The following is a 19,679-nucleotide window of genomic DNA, read 5'->3' on the forward strand; positions in this document are numbered from 1 at the left end:
ACCCCGCGAAAATCGAGTTGAGGGTAGGCATTTTTTTTCTTGTATTTTGAATTTTCTAAATTGAATAACTTCGTACTCCGTGCCGCTATCGCTGCCGTTCTTGCTGCACTAGTTCGTCCGTACTTCAGTCTACGCAATCCACGAGTAAAAAATGGGGGGTTGAAGAGTGTTAGAGGGCCCCTTTAAAGGCGCAATACCACACAACACAAGAGAAGACCAGACGAGCACAGGCGCAAATGAAAAAAGTGGCTAGCCGGTTCAACGTGCCGTTGGCTTTCTCGGCCCCCCAGAAGCTCGCTCAGCTGAGCCGTCACACCACCTATGCGGAGGAAAAGGGAGGCTGCAAAAAGAACCATGAACGACGTTTCGTTCAGTGTGCCAGCAACGTCGTGTACGAGATTCCTCTGACCTGCGGCAAAGTATATATCGGCCAGACGGGGCGCTGCCTCAATGACCGGCTCAGGGAACACGCAAGAAATTTAATTAACAAAGAGCGAAGCCATCTTGTCGACCATTGCATGACATGCCCGAATTGTGAACCACGTTTCCGATGCGCAAAAATTGTAGGTAGAAGCAGACAAAAAACGGCTCGTGAAACGTTAGAAGCGTTTCTAATCAGGAAAGCAGGTGAGGCGTGTGTCAGCGACACTTCCATTGCGCTTTACAAAGCTGAAATTGATTTTCTTTCGCGATATTTTTGATGTTTTCCGAGGATTGTTGTGACGTTGCGCCTGCGCAGCCTGTTGGTATATATGCCTGGAGATCTGCCTTCAATAAATCAGTTGTTAGTTTGCGCCTGTGCTCGTCTGGTCTTCTCTTGTGTTGTGTGGTATTGCGCCTTTAACGATGGTTCCCATGTCTGAACACCAACTAGCCCAACAGTCAACTCTCTTAAAGTATATTTCTGTTGAGGTACACTGCACAACTGATGATGGCAAGGCGTTCCAGTCTTTTATAGGAGTCCTGACACAAAAATTTTCGCCCCGCGTTTTTTTGCTACAATGTGTTGCTGGGGGCCTGTTAGTCATAACACGGCACATCGTTTGCTGCAGTAGGGATGGTAAAATCGATTAACGATTAATCGATTAATCGATTAAAGGTCCACAATTAATCGATTAATCATAATCGATTTCGGTCGCTCGATTAATCGAATTAATCGATTAAAACTATTTGATTAATCGATTACGCACCCCCCCTCCCCCGATCCCGCCCTCCAACCTCGCCCCTTGGCCGGAGCGCATGACTGCGAGGCCCGCTATCGGCGCTATCCTGAGACGCAGATGCTGTGCACATAGCCCTTCTTTCACTGCTTTTTCACTACAGCGCATATTTCTGCGCTAGCAGAACGAGCCCGGAGCTGGCGGCGGCCATACCCTATAGTGAAAGATATGAACCCGCCCTGATCTCCGTCGCGTACGGCGTCCAACCGTCCAACTCCAAGCATTGCCTAATGCCTTAAGCCAGGGCAGGAGGCGGCTCCACCCCATCGAGGCCGAAATGAACTTGCCCGCTTCTCTCCGGCTCACAGTCTACTGCTGCTACTGCCTTCACCTCCTCTCCCTTAAGTTGTCGCCGTCGATCGCGCACCACGCGTACTTCTACGCAATTGCGTTGCACCAGTTGCACTGTAGGGCGATCGGATGAACCAATTGCCTTCTCAGTTCAAGACATACTATATTAACCCTGTAGTCGATCGCCGCACCAATCCGAATCCACTTGAGACTTGGCATAGCATGCGAACTGGCCTAGATCATGTGTTTGACGTTGCAATGGAGTATTTGCAAATTCCTGCAACGTCAGTAGCATTCGAGCGCCTTTTTTCACATGCTGGATGTGTGGCGACCCAAAGGAGGTGTAGGTTGTCGCTCGAGCATCTGGGGCAATTGACAATTCTTCGCTCAGTAGAAAAATGCATGTGGTTTGGAGCAGCAACCCCACCAAACAAAAGGGGACTGTTGAGAAAGTTAGCAGCACGGCGATTCGCCAACTTTCCACAAAGAAGTTTATTCTTTTCTGTGAATTTCACACGTGCCAGCGCATCGTCTGTTGCTTATTTTGTTCGTGTTTGTTTTTTGCCGCGCTGTTTCATCGTGTTGCCGCATAAACGCATCTCTCTTACATTTCATAAACGAGTAGTTTTCGTCGCCTGTATTGTCAATTGCAACTTTCTTTGTATTTTATTCAACCCTCAGATAACAGCTTGGCTACTTGGGCTGGTTGGTACTGCATTCTAAAAGGAGAAATACGTTCTTTGTGCGCAAAACGTTTCAGAAAAGAAGACAGATAGGAGAGAGCGCACTGTGCGCTCTGTCTATCTTCTTTTTCTGAGACGTTTTGCGCACAAAGAACGTATTTCTCCTTTTAGAATGCGGTATTGTAATATGCGCTGCTTATTTCCTGACTGGTTCTTAGTGCCGTTCCTGTTTTACTCTTTAGCAAATAGAATATTGTTTACCAATGAAAGAGAGAGAGAAAATATATTACAAGGCAGAGAGGGTGGCCTGAGCTAGTACGCCCCTGCCTTCTACTCTGCACCGGGGAAAACGCAACGGGGGAAAAAGAGCGATGAAGTACGATGATGGGGAGAGGATTAGGTAATCCGTATATACATATTAAGACACGTTTGCTAGCGTAAAGAAGACAAGGACGCTAGTAACCATCTTTTATTATGCTGCATACCAACTAGCCCAACTGTCCGTCTTATAGGGTTTATACCATTTTCATAATTATTCAGCTAGCTTTCCTGCGATGCAGTTAGCCCAATTAATGGACAGCTAGTGACTTCATCAAACAGAGTGTTCAAGCGTGGTTTGCTTGCGCTGGGACGCGAAAAATGTAGACTCGGCTCTCTTGACACGAACACGCATAATAGACAAACGTCAGCACGTGCAACTACGACCTCGTCTCCACTTGAAGCACGAAAGTTGCTGCCATTAGTTGAGAGAAAATGTAGCGCAGGAATGCGCACCCGCGAATAGTGAAAAGGGTCTTATAGACCATTTATGTAATCCGCAACTTTACGCGTCGGTTTACCGAACGTCTAGCATCCAGTGCATTACTATTGAAGAAGTGACCCTTAGTAATACTGTATGGTCGCATATTTAGGGAGAAATACTGCTTTCAGCTAGAGGACCCCGTCTTCTGCTGTGACAGGAAAGAAGACAGTCGGGAAATTTATATTGTAATGTCTGATACACTAGGTAGCGCTCACAGTTCAGGCTGTACGCACGATTGGAAAGGTGAGAGTGGCGCCGTGTTAAAGCAACGATCGGATGAAGCCTGTGGAGTATACTCGCGCAGCTGCTGTTCATTCTAGTCGGGAGGCAGAAACTCATGTCACTCTATTTCCCGCAGTTGCCTGTACCGATGGTCTGTTTGAGGCCAGTATGTTCCTGTGTAATCTCTGCATGGGTAATCTCAAGGAAAAGATCGCTTCAGTCCGCAATCATAGTATTATGTAGGGCTTCCACAATATCTAACCGACAAACCGAGAAGAGACGCCATGCTTACGAGAGCGAGCGTCTTATTCAATTCCTCTTCCTTCTCGTCTCTCTTTTACCTTTCTCGGGATTCCCTCACCCTCCGCCACACTGCATGTTTCAGCTGCGACTTTCCAACCAGTGTGGTCTCCGAACGCGTCTCCGGGATTGATGAGCTCGAGTAGGCAGGCTTCGAGAAAATACGACCTGCTGCCAAATAGTCCAGCAATGATGGCCACAGATGCTTGAATCCGCAACATCAACCAACGACGACGGGCCCTTTGTGTGCAGTGTGCGAAAGTGGGAATTTTCGCACACTGGACACAAGGGACCCGTCGTCGACACTTTCGAAAGTGGGAATTTTCGATCGTCAGCGCGTCTGATAAAAATATTTGGGACCATATCAAACACGAACGATGCCTCTCAAACAAATAGATATCGGTTTTAAAGCACCCATAAAAAATGTCGATTAATCGATTAATCGATTAAAACATTCCACCGAAACCAATTAATCGATTAACGGCTGAATCGATTACCGATTAACGATTAATCGATTAAAAATTTTAATCGACCATCCCTATGCTGCAGGGTGCGACAGGTAATTAATTACAAGCTCCTCATTACCGACACAGCCTCAGTTTCGGTTTGACAGAGCTCCAAAAACGACAAGCCGCCGGGTGCAACCAAGGAGGTCCAAGTTTTATTTAAACCTCCTTGGGTGCAACTATCACCGCCTAGCGAGTGAAACGCTCGGTCACGTGAGCACACAGATCAGTGACGGATTTCCGCGCGGTCTGTCGTCGTCGGGCTCATCATCGTCTGATGGCGACGATTTTCTTGCGGCGGGGATGGAAGAAATTTTCGACGTGGCGAATCACTTCAGGTTTGACCCGCTGGCGAGGAGCGATTCGTCGGGAAGCGCGTCAAAACAGAAATGGCGGCTACGACGTCATCATAACTTGTACCGGCTGCAACGGTTACGTAGGGGAAGTAGGGGGGGTCACCTCGGGTCACCTCCGAGGGTTCAATGCACCAGGTGCGGCCTATAATGCTGGATCGCGCTCGCGAACTTCAAAAATCATATAAAATACCTTCCATGCTTTATTCGCTGTCGATATTTTGCAGATGGTACGCGCACGTACACTCGATACAGCAGGCTATCTCGGCGGCGAAATTTTGCGTCAGTACCCCTTTATAGTTCGAGGTATGAATGAGTTAGCATATGCAACGAACATGAAGTCATGCTTTTTCCTGGGGGTTCGCTTTAGCTGAGGCCACGGTGTTAGAAGTATTATAGGTGGACCGACGGCGCCTCCGGAAGCGGCGAACTTCTGTCCGCGGTTTGTGGCGTCTTGTTCACAGGGCCCTAGATGGCGCTACACTAATAAAAGCCCGCCGAACCGCCAACCGATGTCACCGCCAGTGTGTAAAGAGGCCCCACAGCGAGGATGTCCAGGCGACATTGCAGGAATATCTGCGGCGAAAACGGGAGATGCAGGCTATCACACAACGGAAGATAGCAGAAGCCAATCACAAGACGCTCCACGCAATCAGGTCTGCAGGCAGAGGAGCAGCGGCCAAATTCTGGACATATGTCTCTCGGCTCGATGGCAAAGCAACACAACCGGAAATTCGCACAGAATCAACGGGGGACAAGACCACAGATCTCCACCGAGCCTTAACCGACCATCTTCACCAACTGTACGCGCAGCCACACCCCAGTACACATACTGAACTCCCCTGCCCAGATGTCTCAGAACCGACTGGCACAGGCCACCAGGACAGGGCTATCTCCAAGATAGGTACCCGCATTGCTCGGGGCTTCGACGGCATTCCTGCAAGGCTGGTGAAACGCCTCGGTGCTGGCGCACGGGCCCAGCTGGCCGATTTCTTCAGCGAAATCCTAGCTGGTGGCCCTATACCAAGTGACTGGCTACGTGGCAAAGTAATCCTGCTCCCGAAAAGGGGGGGGGGGGGGAGAACCCGGCCTCCTACGAGACTACAGGCCACTCACAATCACAAGTGTTGTGTACCGTGTGTTCGCACAAGTTCTCAAGGTCTGGATGACTACGTGGGCCGAAGAGGGTGGTCACCTCACGGAGTTACAGAACGGTTTTCGACGAGACCGACGGCTGGAGGACAACCTTTTTGTCCTGACCCAATGTATAGAGGTTGCACGAAAGGAGGAACGGGGGCTGATTGGCTGCTTCCTAGATGTGTCAAAGGCCTATGACAGTGTACCACACGAGCTATTACTACAGCACCTAGAGGCACTTGGGATGCCGCCCACATGGACTGGATTGCTCGGACGCCTGTATAGAGATAGCTCTGTTGTGGCCACCCTAAACGGAGCCTACTCAAGTGAGGTGAGGGTGGGCAAGGGATTAAAACAAGGCTGCCCTCTTTCACCCTTACATATATGTTGTATACCGCCGGTGTAGAGCGCAAAATACTAGCCTCTGGGGTGGGCTTTGTGGTGGAGCGCATAAGCGATGGGCTCAAAGAACAGCAAACCCTGCCGGGACTCGTATTCGCTGACGACATTGTGCTGCTGGCGGGAAACAGTGGCGACCTGCAGACCCTCGTTACCAGCTGTGCCGAGGCCATGGCGCCACTGGGACTGCAGTTCAACACGAAGAAATCGGCGGTGGTCAACTTCTCTGGCCCGGGGCTTCCTGGTTTGCTGACACTGCCAGGTGGAGGACTGCTGCCCGAAGCACCTGAGTACCGATACCTCGGGGTGAACTTCTGGGCACAAGTAGATTATACAGCAAACCACGAGAGGCACCTGAGACAAACATCCCAGAGGGCCGGCCAAGTACTCCGTACGAGGTGCCTGTGGGGTTTCAACCGCCCCATTATGGTGCGCGAACTATGGAAGGCGGTACACGTGCCGGCGCTGACTTTCGCGAATGCAGTGATTTGCCCCGCTGCGCAGACCCGGGAGTGGCTTGAACGCAGTCAGCGCGCCGTGGGACGACTGGCTGCTCTGGGGTGCCACGGCAACGTTGCCAACGAGGCAGTCCAGGGTGACCTGGGTTGATCCTGTTTCGAAGCGCGGGAAGCTCGGAGCAAGCTGTCCTACGAAGGCAGGTTGCGCCTGATGCAGCCACATCGCTGGGCACGCGGCGAATATTTGATTATGTTCACCGCAACGGCATCCGCACCAGATGGTCGAAAAGACTGCATCACCTCAGCAGGAAATACGGCTTCTAAGTTCTATGCGAGCCCTGTGCAGGAGGACACCGAGCGTAAGTGGTCCAAAGCAGTTAAGACCCAAGTGCGAATGATGGAGGCTGACACTTGGCGGCGAGACATGGAGGAGAAGAATACACTGAGGATCTACAGGGAATCCAAACAGGAGATCCATGTCGAACCTCTATTCGACAATAGTGTAGCCAGCAGCCTCTTCTTCGAAGCACGAGCCGGCGCTCTCAGAACTCTGGCATATCGCCGGCGCTTTGATGACAGCGTGGGTGAAGTTTAGCGTGGGAGATGCAATGTGCTGTGTATGTGGTGCCTACGAGGAGACAATCGAACACTTGGTCATGAACTGCGAGGGCCTCACAACAGAACCTACAGATGGCACCACCTTACAGCAGGCGCTTGGCTTCTCGCCCAACGACACTCCTGATGGTCTGATGGTGGCGGAGTGGCTACGACCAAGAAGCGACTCAGTGAGTGGTGGACAAAGGTGCGCGCACATTGACATGTCGAAGCTCTCCTCGTTGAACATGTGCATGTACCGTGGTGGTTAGATGTGTGTGTAGCCACTTATGTGTACGCGCTATCGTTTTCTTTTTTTCTTTCTTTTTTTAAGTCCTTAGGCCAGGGCATCGGTTGATGCCCGCCCGTTACAAAGGGTGGGGACATAAATCCAATCCAATCCAATCAAGAGTCAGGCGTGGTCGCTTCGGAGCCGCGACCGCCCCTCGAAATGAATAAAAAACTGCGTTCGCGCTATAACGAGCGCAAAAATAAATAAATAAATAATAGCTTCGAATAAATCGAAATTTGGACGATACAGCCGCTACCTGTTGAATATGTTGAATTTGCCACAGCGAAGGTGGCAAATTCAACATGTTGAATTTGCCACCGCCAACAACATTCAACATGTTGAATTTGCCACCGCCAACCTTCGCTGTGGCAAATTCAACATATTCAACAGGTAGCGGCTGTATCGTCCAAATTTCGATTTATTCGAAGCTATTATTTATTTATTTATTTATTTATTTATTTTTGCGCTCGTTATAGCGCGAACGCAGTTTTTTATTCATTTCGAGGGGCGGTCGCGGCTCCGAAGCGACCACGCCTGATGCGACATTTGTTTTCGTGGCCGCTACAGGGAGCGACCGCAGCGCCGCCAGTCGGTAGAGCCTGAAACGCCTGTTTTAGGCACTTTTTCTCCCTGAAGACGGCCACTGGCCTAGGTACTGAGGAGAAGAACGCCCCTAGCTCCACTTGTCCCTAGCTTGATCGGCAGCCATAGGCCATGCGCGCTTCACGCCGGTGTCAACCCACGCCAAAGTAAGTTTTTGCATTCGCTGTCCTGCGGTGTTTTCTACCGCGCGACGGAGCAAATGAGTTAAACGGGCCAGGCCTTCTGCCTGGTGTGTTGTGTTTGTGTGCCGTTCGCCTTCGAACTCTACCTTTGTGAATTTGCACCCTGTGTGAGCATGGGCCAGTCAGAGTATATTGTGCTTAGCTCGAGCTCGGTTGTAGTCGAGGTGGAACTGCATTCAACAATTCATTATTTAGGTGACGCTACGGCCTCAGTCCCGAAACTTGATTTGGTGCAATTATGTTACTGTTACTGCAGCTTCTGATCGGTGCAGCTATTTTGCTGGAGGGAGGCTTCAATGTAATAGAGTTACTGTTTTGTACTACATGTCCGTGTCGTTCCATTTGATATGTCATGATGTGAGGGCTGGGCGTGATGGCTGAGGCATGAAGGCTGAGGCGAGAGTAGCAACGTAACAAACTATTTATTAAAGAACATAGTGAAGCGCGCCAAAACCGTGACCGTCCGTCGCGGCGGCGGTAGCGAACCTGACCCCTCCCTCGCTTGGGCTTGGTGTTGAGTCGGCGTAGCAGCGCTGTAGGTGGCGCTAGTGATAAGATAGGCGGCACATGCGGGCGCTCACATCCCACCCCAGTCTGCCTGACCAAGTCCCTTGGTCAATTGCTTCTGAGGCAGGCGTGGGCTCTGCATTGACGGCGGGCTGTTGCTCGATCACTGGAGAAACTGGTGGTACATAAGGCTTAAGCTGGGACACGTGCACCGTTCGTGGTTGATTAACCAAACGAGATGTCAAGCATGACACACATGAAGCCCTAAATGTGGATGGTGTAAGCTGCTCGATGAGGCGGTAAACTAGCAGTCGTGCCTTGCGTTGTTGTTGGCGTGGTAGTAGTGGGTGTCGGCGTCGTGGCCATTGTCGTAGTGGGCTTTGGCGTAGTTTGTGTTGGCGTTGTGGGCTTCGGTGTGGTGGGCGCTGGCGTGGTTGTCTTTGGCGTGGTGGGCTTTGTTGTAGTTGGCGATGGCGTTGTGGGCTTTGGCGTCGTGGTAGTTGGCGTGGTGGGAATTGGTGTCGTGGGCGTTGGCGTGGTCGGCGTTTGCGTGGTCGGCTTTGGTGTCGTGGGGGTTGGCATGGTGGGCTTTGGTGTCGTGGGCGTTGGCGTGGTGGGCTTTGGTGTCGTGGGCGTTGGCATGGTGGGCTTTGGTGTCGCGGACGTTGGCGTAGTGGTCTTGGGCGTAGTTGGCGTTGTAGGCAGTCTTTGGAACTGGGCCTGGTTTCAGGGAAAAGGACGGACCTTGTTGGGATCACAGCATTTGCCATTCTTGGCCCTAGCTTTTGGTTTGCGGTAATGGTGCTATTCGTGGCTGTATGCTGCAACTGCGTTGGCTTTGGCGGCTCGAATATAAGGCGTGCTTGTGCTGCTGAGAACCAGTCCTCACCTAAAATGAGGGGAAGTACATTATCTTCCAAAACAGCAGCTTCAACAACTCCTGTGGCTGGGCCAATGGATATCTTCAAAAATGCAGCACCAACAGGTAGCACTGTGCTTCCTCCTACCACCACGAGTGGAGGCTCGGTCCATGGGATGATCATGCTTGCAGGCACAAGAGTTTTAGATATTAATGTCACCTTGGACCCAGAGTCAGGAAACGCTTCACACTCACCGACTCCACTGAGAGTTGCGTTGAAGAAGGGGCATTGCTGCTGTGAGCCGTCAAGTGTAACGGGTGCACTGTGCAGTGCTGGAGGCTGCTGTGTCTTTGGCATGGTTGGAGGCGCTGATGATGATAAGCGGCTGGTGCGCGTAGGGCACTTGGATGCCAGATGACCCAAGGCATGACATTGGTAGCAGACAGCTTGAGACAGGTCTTGACCACTACGAAAAGCTGGAGCGCCGTACTGTGCCGAAATAGCTGCATAAGTAGCTTCTTGTTGCTCGGTGGGCAGCTCTGAAATGCGCGTTTTTGGTGTGGCCCCTCGGGAGGACTGTGGTGTCGATTGTTCTGAGCGAGGCTGCTGTCGCTCTGCGGGCTTAGCGGCACGAAAGGGTTGCGTCGGCGGCAACACAGAAATGGCAAATGGTGACGGGCTTGCTTTGGCGTGCAGATGTTGCGCACTCTTGTCGAGGCTAGTGCAGGTAGAAATAAACTCAGCTACCGTGGGAGGCCGGTTGGCTGCTATGGCGGCGAGGATGTGTTGTTCCCGTAAACCATGCAGCAGGTAGTCAATCTTTTGGGCCTCCGAGAGGTGAACGGGGCAACGCTCAATGATCTTCAACTTGGCAAAGGCATATTGGTGCAAGCTTTCGGACGGGGCCTGGGTTACCCTCATGACCTGCTCTTGCCACTCGATGAGGGACAATTCTGCACAAAATGTGTCTTTCAGGGCGGCACTCCACGTGGCCCAGGTGCTGTACTGGTTGCCGAACGCGAGATGCCAGTCTCGCGCCGTGCCTTTCAGCTTGCTAGCTGCGATCAGGCGTGTGGTGGCGTCGTCCCACGAGGCGAGCTGCTGTACTCGTCGCACGTCGTCAAGCCATGTATTGACACTGTGGCTGTGCAAACCAGCAAATTGCGGAATGGACGATGACAGGTCTGGCAGTGTCGTCACCGTTGTTGCAGGGCGAGGTAGCTGCTGGAACAGCATGGCGAGGCTCTGCAGAGTGGCTGGGTCCAGCGTTAAAGGCGCCGCAGCGGTCGAGGCGGATTCATTCGTTTCAACCGAGGGGGTAGCTTCACGCTGCTGCTGAATGTCGGCTTGCAAACGCTGAAAGAGCTCCTCTTTCGAACCCGTGATGTCCAGCTGTCGGCGGGCCAATTCTTCGCGTATGAGGTCGACGCCGAGGCGCGACATGGTCACCGGGTCGAGATTCTGCCACACAATTCCCGGCATGGCGTTGCGCCGAGCCGGCTACACGCTGACGTTTACGCACGAAGCACACTCTTACTCAGTGAGTCCACCAGCAAGCGCACGCAGGCGCGCACATGGAAGCGAGCGGACGGCGGGAAATGCTCTGGCGGTGACAAAGAAAGGAATGGCGGAACGGCTGTCGCGGGGCGAAGGCTGGCTCGCTTGCTTACTGATGCGCTTGCATTCTTGCGTGGCTGAGTGGCTGCACAAAGGCTCGGGCGTCGACTGCGCCAGATGTGAGGGCTGGGCGTGATGGCTGAGGCATGAAGGCTGAGGCGAGAGTAGCAACGTAACAAACTATTTATTAAAGAACATAGTGAAGCGCGCCAAAACCGTGACCGTCCGTCGCGGCGGCGGTAGCGAACCTGACCCCTCCCTCGCTTGGGCTTGGTGTTGAGTCGGCGTAGCAGCGCTGTAGGTGGCGCTAGTGATAAGATAGGCGGCACATGCGGGCGCTCACAATGATACACTTCACGTGTAGATGGTCGACGCTACCATCTGTCCAATACATTACATGGTTCTCAGTGCAACTGTCTAGCGCTAATTGTACCATTTTTATTACGTACCTCACTTCGCTGCAAGTGTGCTTCTTCACAGCCCTGTGCTTCTTCGCAGCACGGGGCACAGGCATAACAATTGCAGCACGTTTGATGTAATGCAGTCCATCAATTTGTATAGGCAAGACAACACATAGGACAGTGCACATTGGAACTTTGTGCAATGTTTAGGTATTCCCTGTGACCTTGGGCGCTGCTGACAAATGTGCCATTTGTCTGGTTTGTGTAGAATGCTAAAAATAATTTGCTGCATTACAAGCTCTGTGTAGTGGTGCTGTAAATTCTGCATTGCCAGATATTGTTGCGTTAGAATCTGACTACCTGCAAAATTTTGACTGGCACAAGCACCCAGTTGCTGTATTTCTGGTAGACCAGCTGCACTATTATTACAGCTGTCGTTTCCCTTGGTTTTGTCCTAGCAAAGACGCCACCTGGTTCAAACAGCCCACGTACAACTGTGATTAAAACTGTGAATAGCATGCACACATACACACTTTAAATCGCTATGATTTACCTTTAGATGCAACAGATTTCAAAGAACACTGACTGCAACGGTTGATATCACTTCCTTTAGAAACTTGCTCAAAGCACATATCATTCTGGTGTAAAGCAGCTTGCACAGTTGTAAGAAAGCGGGCAGTTACCATTACAATTTGCAGTGTTCCACTACTTCATTCTTTAAGGGGCTCCTCAACCACTTTTCCAAGTAATCATCGAATGACCTCAGTATCGGGCCTCACGAATCGATTGCCGCAAAAATTTCTTGAATTCGTCAAGAACGAATAGAGTTACAGGGATTCGTCACACACTTTCAGTGCTTCCCCTCTTCTCTCAGCTTGCTTGAAGGTACACATGGAGGGATGGCATAGAGGAAAGAATTCACGTCATGAGCTTGAGCATGCGTGATGAAACACGATTGCTCTCTGCTGTCATTCCTGTGCATGAGTGTGGCTACTATAGAGCACAGGGCCAGCGTGTGGCAGCACCTTGGTGGCAAGAAACGCATCTTATCCAAATGCCGCTCTTTATTTATGTGGGATATTGGCCTGCTATGTGTTGTTCAATGTCAAACAGCAGGTGCCGACAGCTGCGAAGAGAGTGAGCACAGCCCCCTGTATGAAAAGAGGGTGCCTGTGAAAATGGCAACTTCACGCTCCACTTCTAATCTCTCCTTGTTGCGCATGACTGCAAGGCTTGGCTGAGCTTTTCATTGTGGTGTCTGCTTTCCACAGGATGTGGTTTCTGAGCAAAGAAACAACTGCTTGCAGCGCGAACTCAACACAAGGACAAAAGAAGACGCGGTGCTTGTTCGTGCCTTTTGTTTTTGTGTCAAGTTCACACTGCAACCAGTTGTTTCTAATGATCTACCAACTTTCCAACTCTCGTTGACTATGTTTCTCACCAAGACTACATTTTTTCACCAAGCCTGACGGGTAGTTCATGACCTCTTATAACAACTTTTCATGAGCAGAGTATCCTTTAAAGCTTCATGCAACATTAAAAAAAAATCATAGAATTGGCCCACATTAGTAACACAAAAAAGTGAAAAATTACATTTATTGAAATTCTACATCTGTCTTTCCACTACTTTCTTTTTCTGTGTGCGATTTTCAACTTTAGAAGGCGTCTGATTATTTATTTATTTGAGAATACCTCACAGGCCCCGTAAGAGGCATAGGGTGAGGGGGCATACAGTACAAATTCAATACATTGTATGGTTGTATACACACTCTACATTTCAGAATTCTAAATGTGCATGGTGTGGCTGCACTATAACATGCATAAAATATACAGCTGTATCGTTACCAGGAAATGGCTATATTTTCACATTGAGCTGAGGCATCTGCATATTTAAATAAGTGTTGCAATACTTTATTGGATGGCTGTGCATTTGGGCACATGTGGCTGGCGGTTATCACAATCTTTGTATACAGGGCAATCTTGAGCGGTCATGCTTTATACCCTATAGATCTTCGGCTAAGATTTTCTTGCTTGTTACTTTTATCAGTATCGAAACTTTGCGGTATTCATGCACCTTACAGTAGCTTTTTTTTTTGGCGAAACCGACCTGTTACTAGAAAATGTACTAATATGATAAAGGTCTTCAAACTTAGGTTACCTCTTCGTGATTGTTGCCAGAAGAAATAATTTACTCCAGTAATCAGAGTGGAGTGTCTGGCAGTCCTATGCAATCTTTACTGCTTGGGTGGTACTTTGTAAGTGTACACAATGATCTGCAGTGATGTTTTCAGGCTTGCTAACATGAAAGCAGTAAAACAAGCTGGCCACTTTTACAGCAGTATACAACTTATCCTGAAACAAGCAAATCACAGTGGTACCACTACCTGCAGCAGTGACACTTAGGTTGTATCACAGCCTGTGCCCTATACTGGTACATCATTGAAAGACTCATCTAGCCTGCACAGATGTCATTATTGTCATTGCACCTCGAGGTGGCTAACTTCTTTTTAGTACTGTGTCATCTGTAACTCCGCCCATTCTTTACTGGCTTGAAAAAATTTTGCGGCAATAGATTCATGAGGCAATAAACTGATAAGCTATTATATGATTACTTGGAAAAGTATTTCAGGAACACTTTAACATACACTGTGTGTTCTAGCATGCTGCTGTTACCAAGGTTGATGCACAACATGGTTTTGACACAAGAAAGAAGTCAAGACACCACAAACGCCAACTATCAACTGCAAAGGCACACAATGGCGGGAAAAAAAGAAGACATGAAAACTTATCTGCGCACGCTGATGCAATAGATGAACTTATCAATCCGGCACGTGTGGGGGTATACGTGAAAGATAAGGCAGTTGATTTATTATGCAAGTTAATAGACGGTTAGCTCATGCATGCACATGAGCTAATAGTACGCGTGCATGCGCACTATTATCGATATGCCATGCCTCGATTATTAGATGAGTTTGTTCATTCATATGCCTGTAAAAAACTGCGTATTTATCGAATTTTGGCGTGGACTTACACTCTCGACAATGTAAAGATAGATTAGAAGGTGAGCCTCCGCTTAACAGTATTTTATGTTCCAATAATCTCTGGTTAACACAGTGGCTCGTCTGTCCAATGTAGAAGCAGCTGTAGCTAAAGGGAACCTTATAAACCACACCTGTACAGCAATCAGTGAATTTGTTGGCATGTTTTATGAAACAAATGTTATTCCGCATCGTGTCTACTATTACTCGCTCATTCTTTCTCTGCACAGTGCACAAATCTTACCTAGATAATTGGCAGCCATAAAGACAGCATTAACGCTGTATCTACTTCCCACTTTCTTTAGCCTGTGAGACATGCAATGAATGTAAGGAATACCTGCGACATGTTTTTTTCTCATTGCTTTCTGCAACCATGCTCGGACTTAGCATAACGGACTTCTTTAAACATTCCGCGATAGTGGCCGCCCTGTCTTTGCACGCCCTGTCCTTTAGAATGAATACTTACCAACTAGCTCAGCTCTCTGATATTCTAAACATGGTTTTATTCCACAGCCTGGGAATGTCTTGGAATGCTTGTTCTGGTTACAGACTGAAATGTTGCTAATCTTGTGGGTCCTTATTTCTTCTTGGGCACCTTGTGCACTTGTTTCAGTACATGTACTAGGTCAATACAAATTTAAGTGAGTCAGGATATGCACTTTAAATGATGTCTTCAAGTAAACAACAAAAGTGAGCTTTCCACATTGTAACTGTTATTGGCATTTCAGAAGCAACACAGCAAGATGACCAAAGGATGTACCACTTCAAGATGGAAATGGCTATGTTCAAAGATATTTTAGAGATGTACAACAAGGAAGATATTGGGATTCTCGTTGCATCGATATATGCGATCTGCAATAGCAATGTCCAAAGCTTAACGGGCACTTTCACGTAGAGAGCCTTCCTTATTACAGCACTTATTCGCAAAATTCTTGCAGCAACATGTTCACATCGTACAAGTGCGCATCTCTCCATCAGAAATTTTGGACCGCAAGGTTGTTTACTGCCACTTGAAGAAACACCAAAGCCTCCAACCCAATAGACAGTAAACAAGAGTAAGGTAGCCAACATAAGAAGGTGCAATATGGAGAGAATTGAACATGCTTTTCTAAAAAACAGAAGAAGCCTAAAAGCAGTGAAGAGAAAATTGGGCACAGGCAAAAACCAGGTGTATGCACTAAGAGAAAGGCAAGGCAGTTTCACTACCAATATGTATAAGGTAGTCAAAGCAGCAATGATTTTCTACAGAGATCAGCCAGGACAACAATGGTAGTAATAATAGTAGTAGTACTAGTAGTCCAGACGAATCTCACCAGCAATGGCAGGTGAAGGAACGAAAACTTCTTGTCAGAAGAATTGGTATCTGTTCATCTTAAAACCGCTTCATGCACAAAAAAAAAAAACACACCCCTAGAGAAGATTCTGCCAGGAGCAAGGACACAAAAGCAAGACAATTATTGGAAGCTTTTACATAAGAAAGCAAGAAAGTTTGTGTGTTAGTGATACATAAGTAGTTTTATATAAGACTGAGAAACAGTTTATTGAGCGTGTGTTATTGTATTACCCCTGATGTTCAAATGGATGTTTGTTGCGCAGAGCGCGAATTGATGGTACATATGTGTGTGTGCTTTCTGGGAATTAAAGCAGCTGTGAGTGGCGCCATGTCCAGTCATCTTCTCTCGTGGTGTGCGTCTTCTTTTTTTTGTGTCTAAAGCAGCTTTAACATGAGAGAAAGCCTTAGAGGGAATGCAGTGGGGCAAAGCAGCCGGTTATGATAAGGGGTGTTGCTGTACAGTGATGCTATTAGTTTTCTTGTGCCCTTTGCAGCCATCCGCCACTGGTAAAAAAAATGCAGCCCAGGAATTTTTCAGCTGTGCCAGACGGCTATGGCGAGGAAAAGCATTAAAAAAAGTAATAGCATTGCTCTGCGATAATACGCCAGGTAACAGCAGATCTGTTTAAAGACGGGGGCACACTGTTCTTGAAAAACTGGCCAGTTTGTATTGCAGTGCCTCTTTACTGTGAGCGTGCTGAAATCTTTGAAGAATGTGAATATTGCCCTAATTAATTATGTATGACATTACTATACAGTTTTATGTACTTATAAGCTTTGTTTATCAATGTCTTGTATTAATGTATTTTTTTTGTTTTTGGTACAGTTAACTTATGTACCTATTTGTAATTTGTATCCAATAATCATGTGCAGGGGGTCATGGTATGGTCTCATACCAAGGGACCCTTTTCTGTATATCCCTTTTTGTTGTAATCATGCTTTGCAAAATAAATGTTCAATGAAAAGGGGCATCAAGAAATTGAAAAATTAGAAGCCGATCAGCTTACTCATAACTGCTAACAAGGTATTTGCAAAAGTAATAGCTAATAGAATTAGGACCACCTTAGAATCCAATCAACCAAATGAGTAAGCAGGATTTCATACAGGCTACTCAACAATAGACCTTATTAGCACTGTTGATGTTATGGATAAATGCATGGAATATAACCAACCCCTATATATAACCTTCACAAATCATGAGAAAGCATTTTAGTCAGTTGAAACCTCACCAGTCGTGCAGGCATTGCAGAAATGGTGTGTACACAATTGTATACAAAAATACTGGCTAAACTCTAGCTTGCTGAGCCGTAGGAGTACATATGTAAATTTTATTACATTGTTATAAAACGGACAGTCAACACTGCCACGCCAACTGTTGTTAGACAACCGTTGATTAAAACATTTATTCACGATCTACACGGTGTGGCTGCAGCATGGTGGTCATTGCAGCACATTTGCTACAGTAAAATCACCAACTATAAATGGTATGTCTTTCTCTTGTCCAACCCACACAAGATGTCTTATAAAACTTCCAGTGTCTATTTTCCATGTTCCTGAGATGATATAGACCAGGGGTCTCAAACACGCGGGCTGGACCTTCGTAGCGGCATACCCACGAATGACTGTCTTGTCCCGCACTTTTTTTCTTAATAGTCTTTTAGCAAGCTACGGAAATATGGTACACAAATACGGTAAGGCAGTAGGGTAGCGCTCCTCCTTTCCTGCTCGTTGTGCTTAAGCCGCTCCCAGTTCAGGTGACAGTTCAGGAAACTGTGCATCCTCAAACGACAGGTTCCTCGTTAACAATGTGTAGGCTGACAGGCAACAATGATGCGTGACAACCGCACAGTAACTTGAGAAAGCTTTTGTGGTGTTGGGTTGCCTTCACCGGCAAAAGCACAACGAGCGGGAAAGGAGGAGCGCTACCATACAGCCTTACCGTATTTGCGTACTATATTTTCGTAACTTGCTAAAAGACTCTAATAAGTATGTTTATGAGCTACAGAGACGCGACTGGTTTTAAGCATTTTTTCATGTGGCAACCCCATGTGAGGTTGCAGTGCGGTGAAACATAACCATGGAACAAAAACTGTATATTTCAGAATCAAGGTCCAGATTTCAGTCATTATGGAGATCTCTCTAGTCCTGCTGTCAAATCCCTCGAGAAATGACCCACATATGACATTTTGTTCAAGCTAATGTTGAAACTAACTAAATGGCAGATACAAGAATGAAGCATCAAGTTGGCGATTGCAAGTACGCAGCATATTAACTGCATACACAATAAACTGTCAGTGCGTGGATGTTGTCAAGGCTTTCAAAGATAATTTAAACTTTAGGCAAATTGACATCTATGGTGACTTGTGCGTGCTGTCGGGAAGAGCCTTTTTTTTTCTTATAATTATTATTAATCAAGTGGTGTCGTATGTACAGTTATCAGTCTCGTCAGTGAGCAATTTCCAGCTGCTTCTTTTTCATAATTCAAAACATTCTTCGGATGGCACTAAAACAACAAGAGCCTTCTTTTTTAAAATGATTCCTATTGCTCCCTTTCCATTATATCTACAGGAGGCCTGCACTGAGCTCACTGCACTAAGCACACTGAGCCTGCACCGAGCGCATTGAGCTCGGCCTGCCAGGCGGCGCTAGCAAGTGCCTACATCTGGTCATTGTAGCCGTAGTCGTACAGCGACCAAGGCGTACAAGTCTGATGTCACGAGAAAAAATATTGAAAACAATACGCACGGCCAACAACCTTGGTTGTAGTCCTAGAATGAGGACCACGTGGACTACCACGTCTATGGCAGCTGCCGCCCTAGTGTTCCTTGCTCATGACATCATGTGATTACCTCCTATAGCATCAGCTTTCATATGCCAAAGCTTAAGACAGCAGACTACGCAACTGCAGTTAGAAGCAGAAGCAGTCTACGAGGCAAAACATGTGGTATTGTGCAACGTGGAGGTGGACAAATATCACATAGCAACGTTTCACTGGACTAGTTCTCCAAACAACGCCGGCAGACAAAGAATGGGCTAGAAATCGCAGAAACTGAGAAGTTACTACAGCAACGAGCTTGCAGCTACAAAGCAGGGTAAAAACAAGGTGTAGAGACCTGCAATAGAAATTTTTAATGTGCAAAAGTCTATGGCAAGTTTTCCAGCAATTTCGGTGCCAATATTGTGTCTATAACGCAAAAGGTGTGGCACTTTTCCAACAAGAATACATATGGCTTTGTAGAAAACAAATGGATTTGGGACAGGTCAACTTAATTGAAATTAGCTTGAGTGCATCAACCTAATTTTGGGGGTGATATGGAGGTAAGAAACATATGGGCCACCTTGAGGAAGAAAAGCATCATTAGCTGGGCAGCGTTCACAGGCGAGTCTCGGTGAGTGCTTCCTGCTACTCACCGAACATCGCAGCCCCACGTCAAAGCAGAAATCTTCCTTGCGGAAGTGCTAGCTCCAGTAGCTGTTTACAATTCTAAGTTCTGCATTCACAGATTCATGCACCTTCTTACCCTGTGGACACATGTGAAAAGCTGGCAGCAGGCTCCATAGCTGTACGCCCTGCATTGAGCACTGGCCTACCATACAAAACTCCTCCAAAGACAGTGGCTACATAATGTAGTGATTTCTTTCAAGTGTTGTTCGAGCGGCACAGCAACAGCAGGAAAACCTCCCCAGTCACTCAGAATTACAGCGCAGTGGCATTCTAAAGTTTTGTTTTCAGCTCGCTCTGGTGCTCCCAAGCAAGACTAAGCAGACACTATGACCACATGAAGCCTGCCTAGCACGTTGCACCAAAGGTGGCGTCTGCTCTTCCAGTGGTATGCCTTACGCCCAATACCAGTTACGGAAGTGGCCATGAGAGCACCCGG

General features: G+C 47.8%; 1 protein-coding gene and 1 long non-coding RNA gene across 2 annotated transcripts; one reads left to right on the top strand and one right to left on the bottom strand.

Annotated features, from left to right (window-relative positions):
- Window positions 1–7,872: 7,872 nt before the first annotated feature.
- Window positions 7,873–15,541, top strand: LOC125758149 (uncharacterized). The gene is made up of 2 exons (XR_007415908.1): window positions 7,873–8,006; window positions 15,194–15,541. It is a non-coding gene; the product is annotated as an uncharacterized LOC125758149 (long non-coding RNA).
- On the bottom strand, window positions 8,452–11,363 carry LOC125758148 (uncharacterized). Its single transcript, XM_049414975.1, has one exon. The coding sequence runs from the start codon at window positions 10,889–10,891 to the stop codon at window positions 8,588–8,590; it is 2,304 nt and encodes a 767-aa protein (XP_049270932.1). The 5' UTR covers window positions 10,892–11,363; the 3' UTR covers window positions 8,452–8,587.
- Window positions 15,542–19,679: the final 4,138 nt, after the last annotated feature.

Source organism: Rhipicephalus sanguineus, chromosome 4 (genome assembly GCF_013339695.2).
Source record: "Rhipicephalus sanguineus isolate Rsan-2018 chromosome 4, BIME_Rsan_1.4, whole genome shotgun sequence".
In the NCBI taxonomy this organism is placed as follows: domain Eukaryota; kingdom Metazoa; phylum Arthropoda; class Arachnida; order Ixodida; family Ixodidae; genus Rhipicephalus; species Rhipicephalus sanguineus.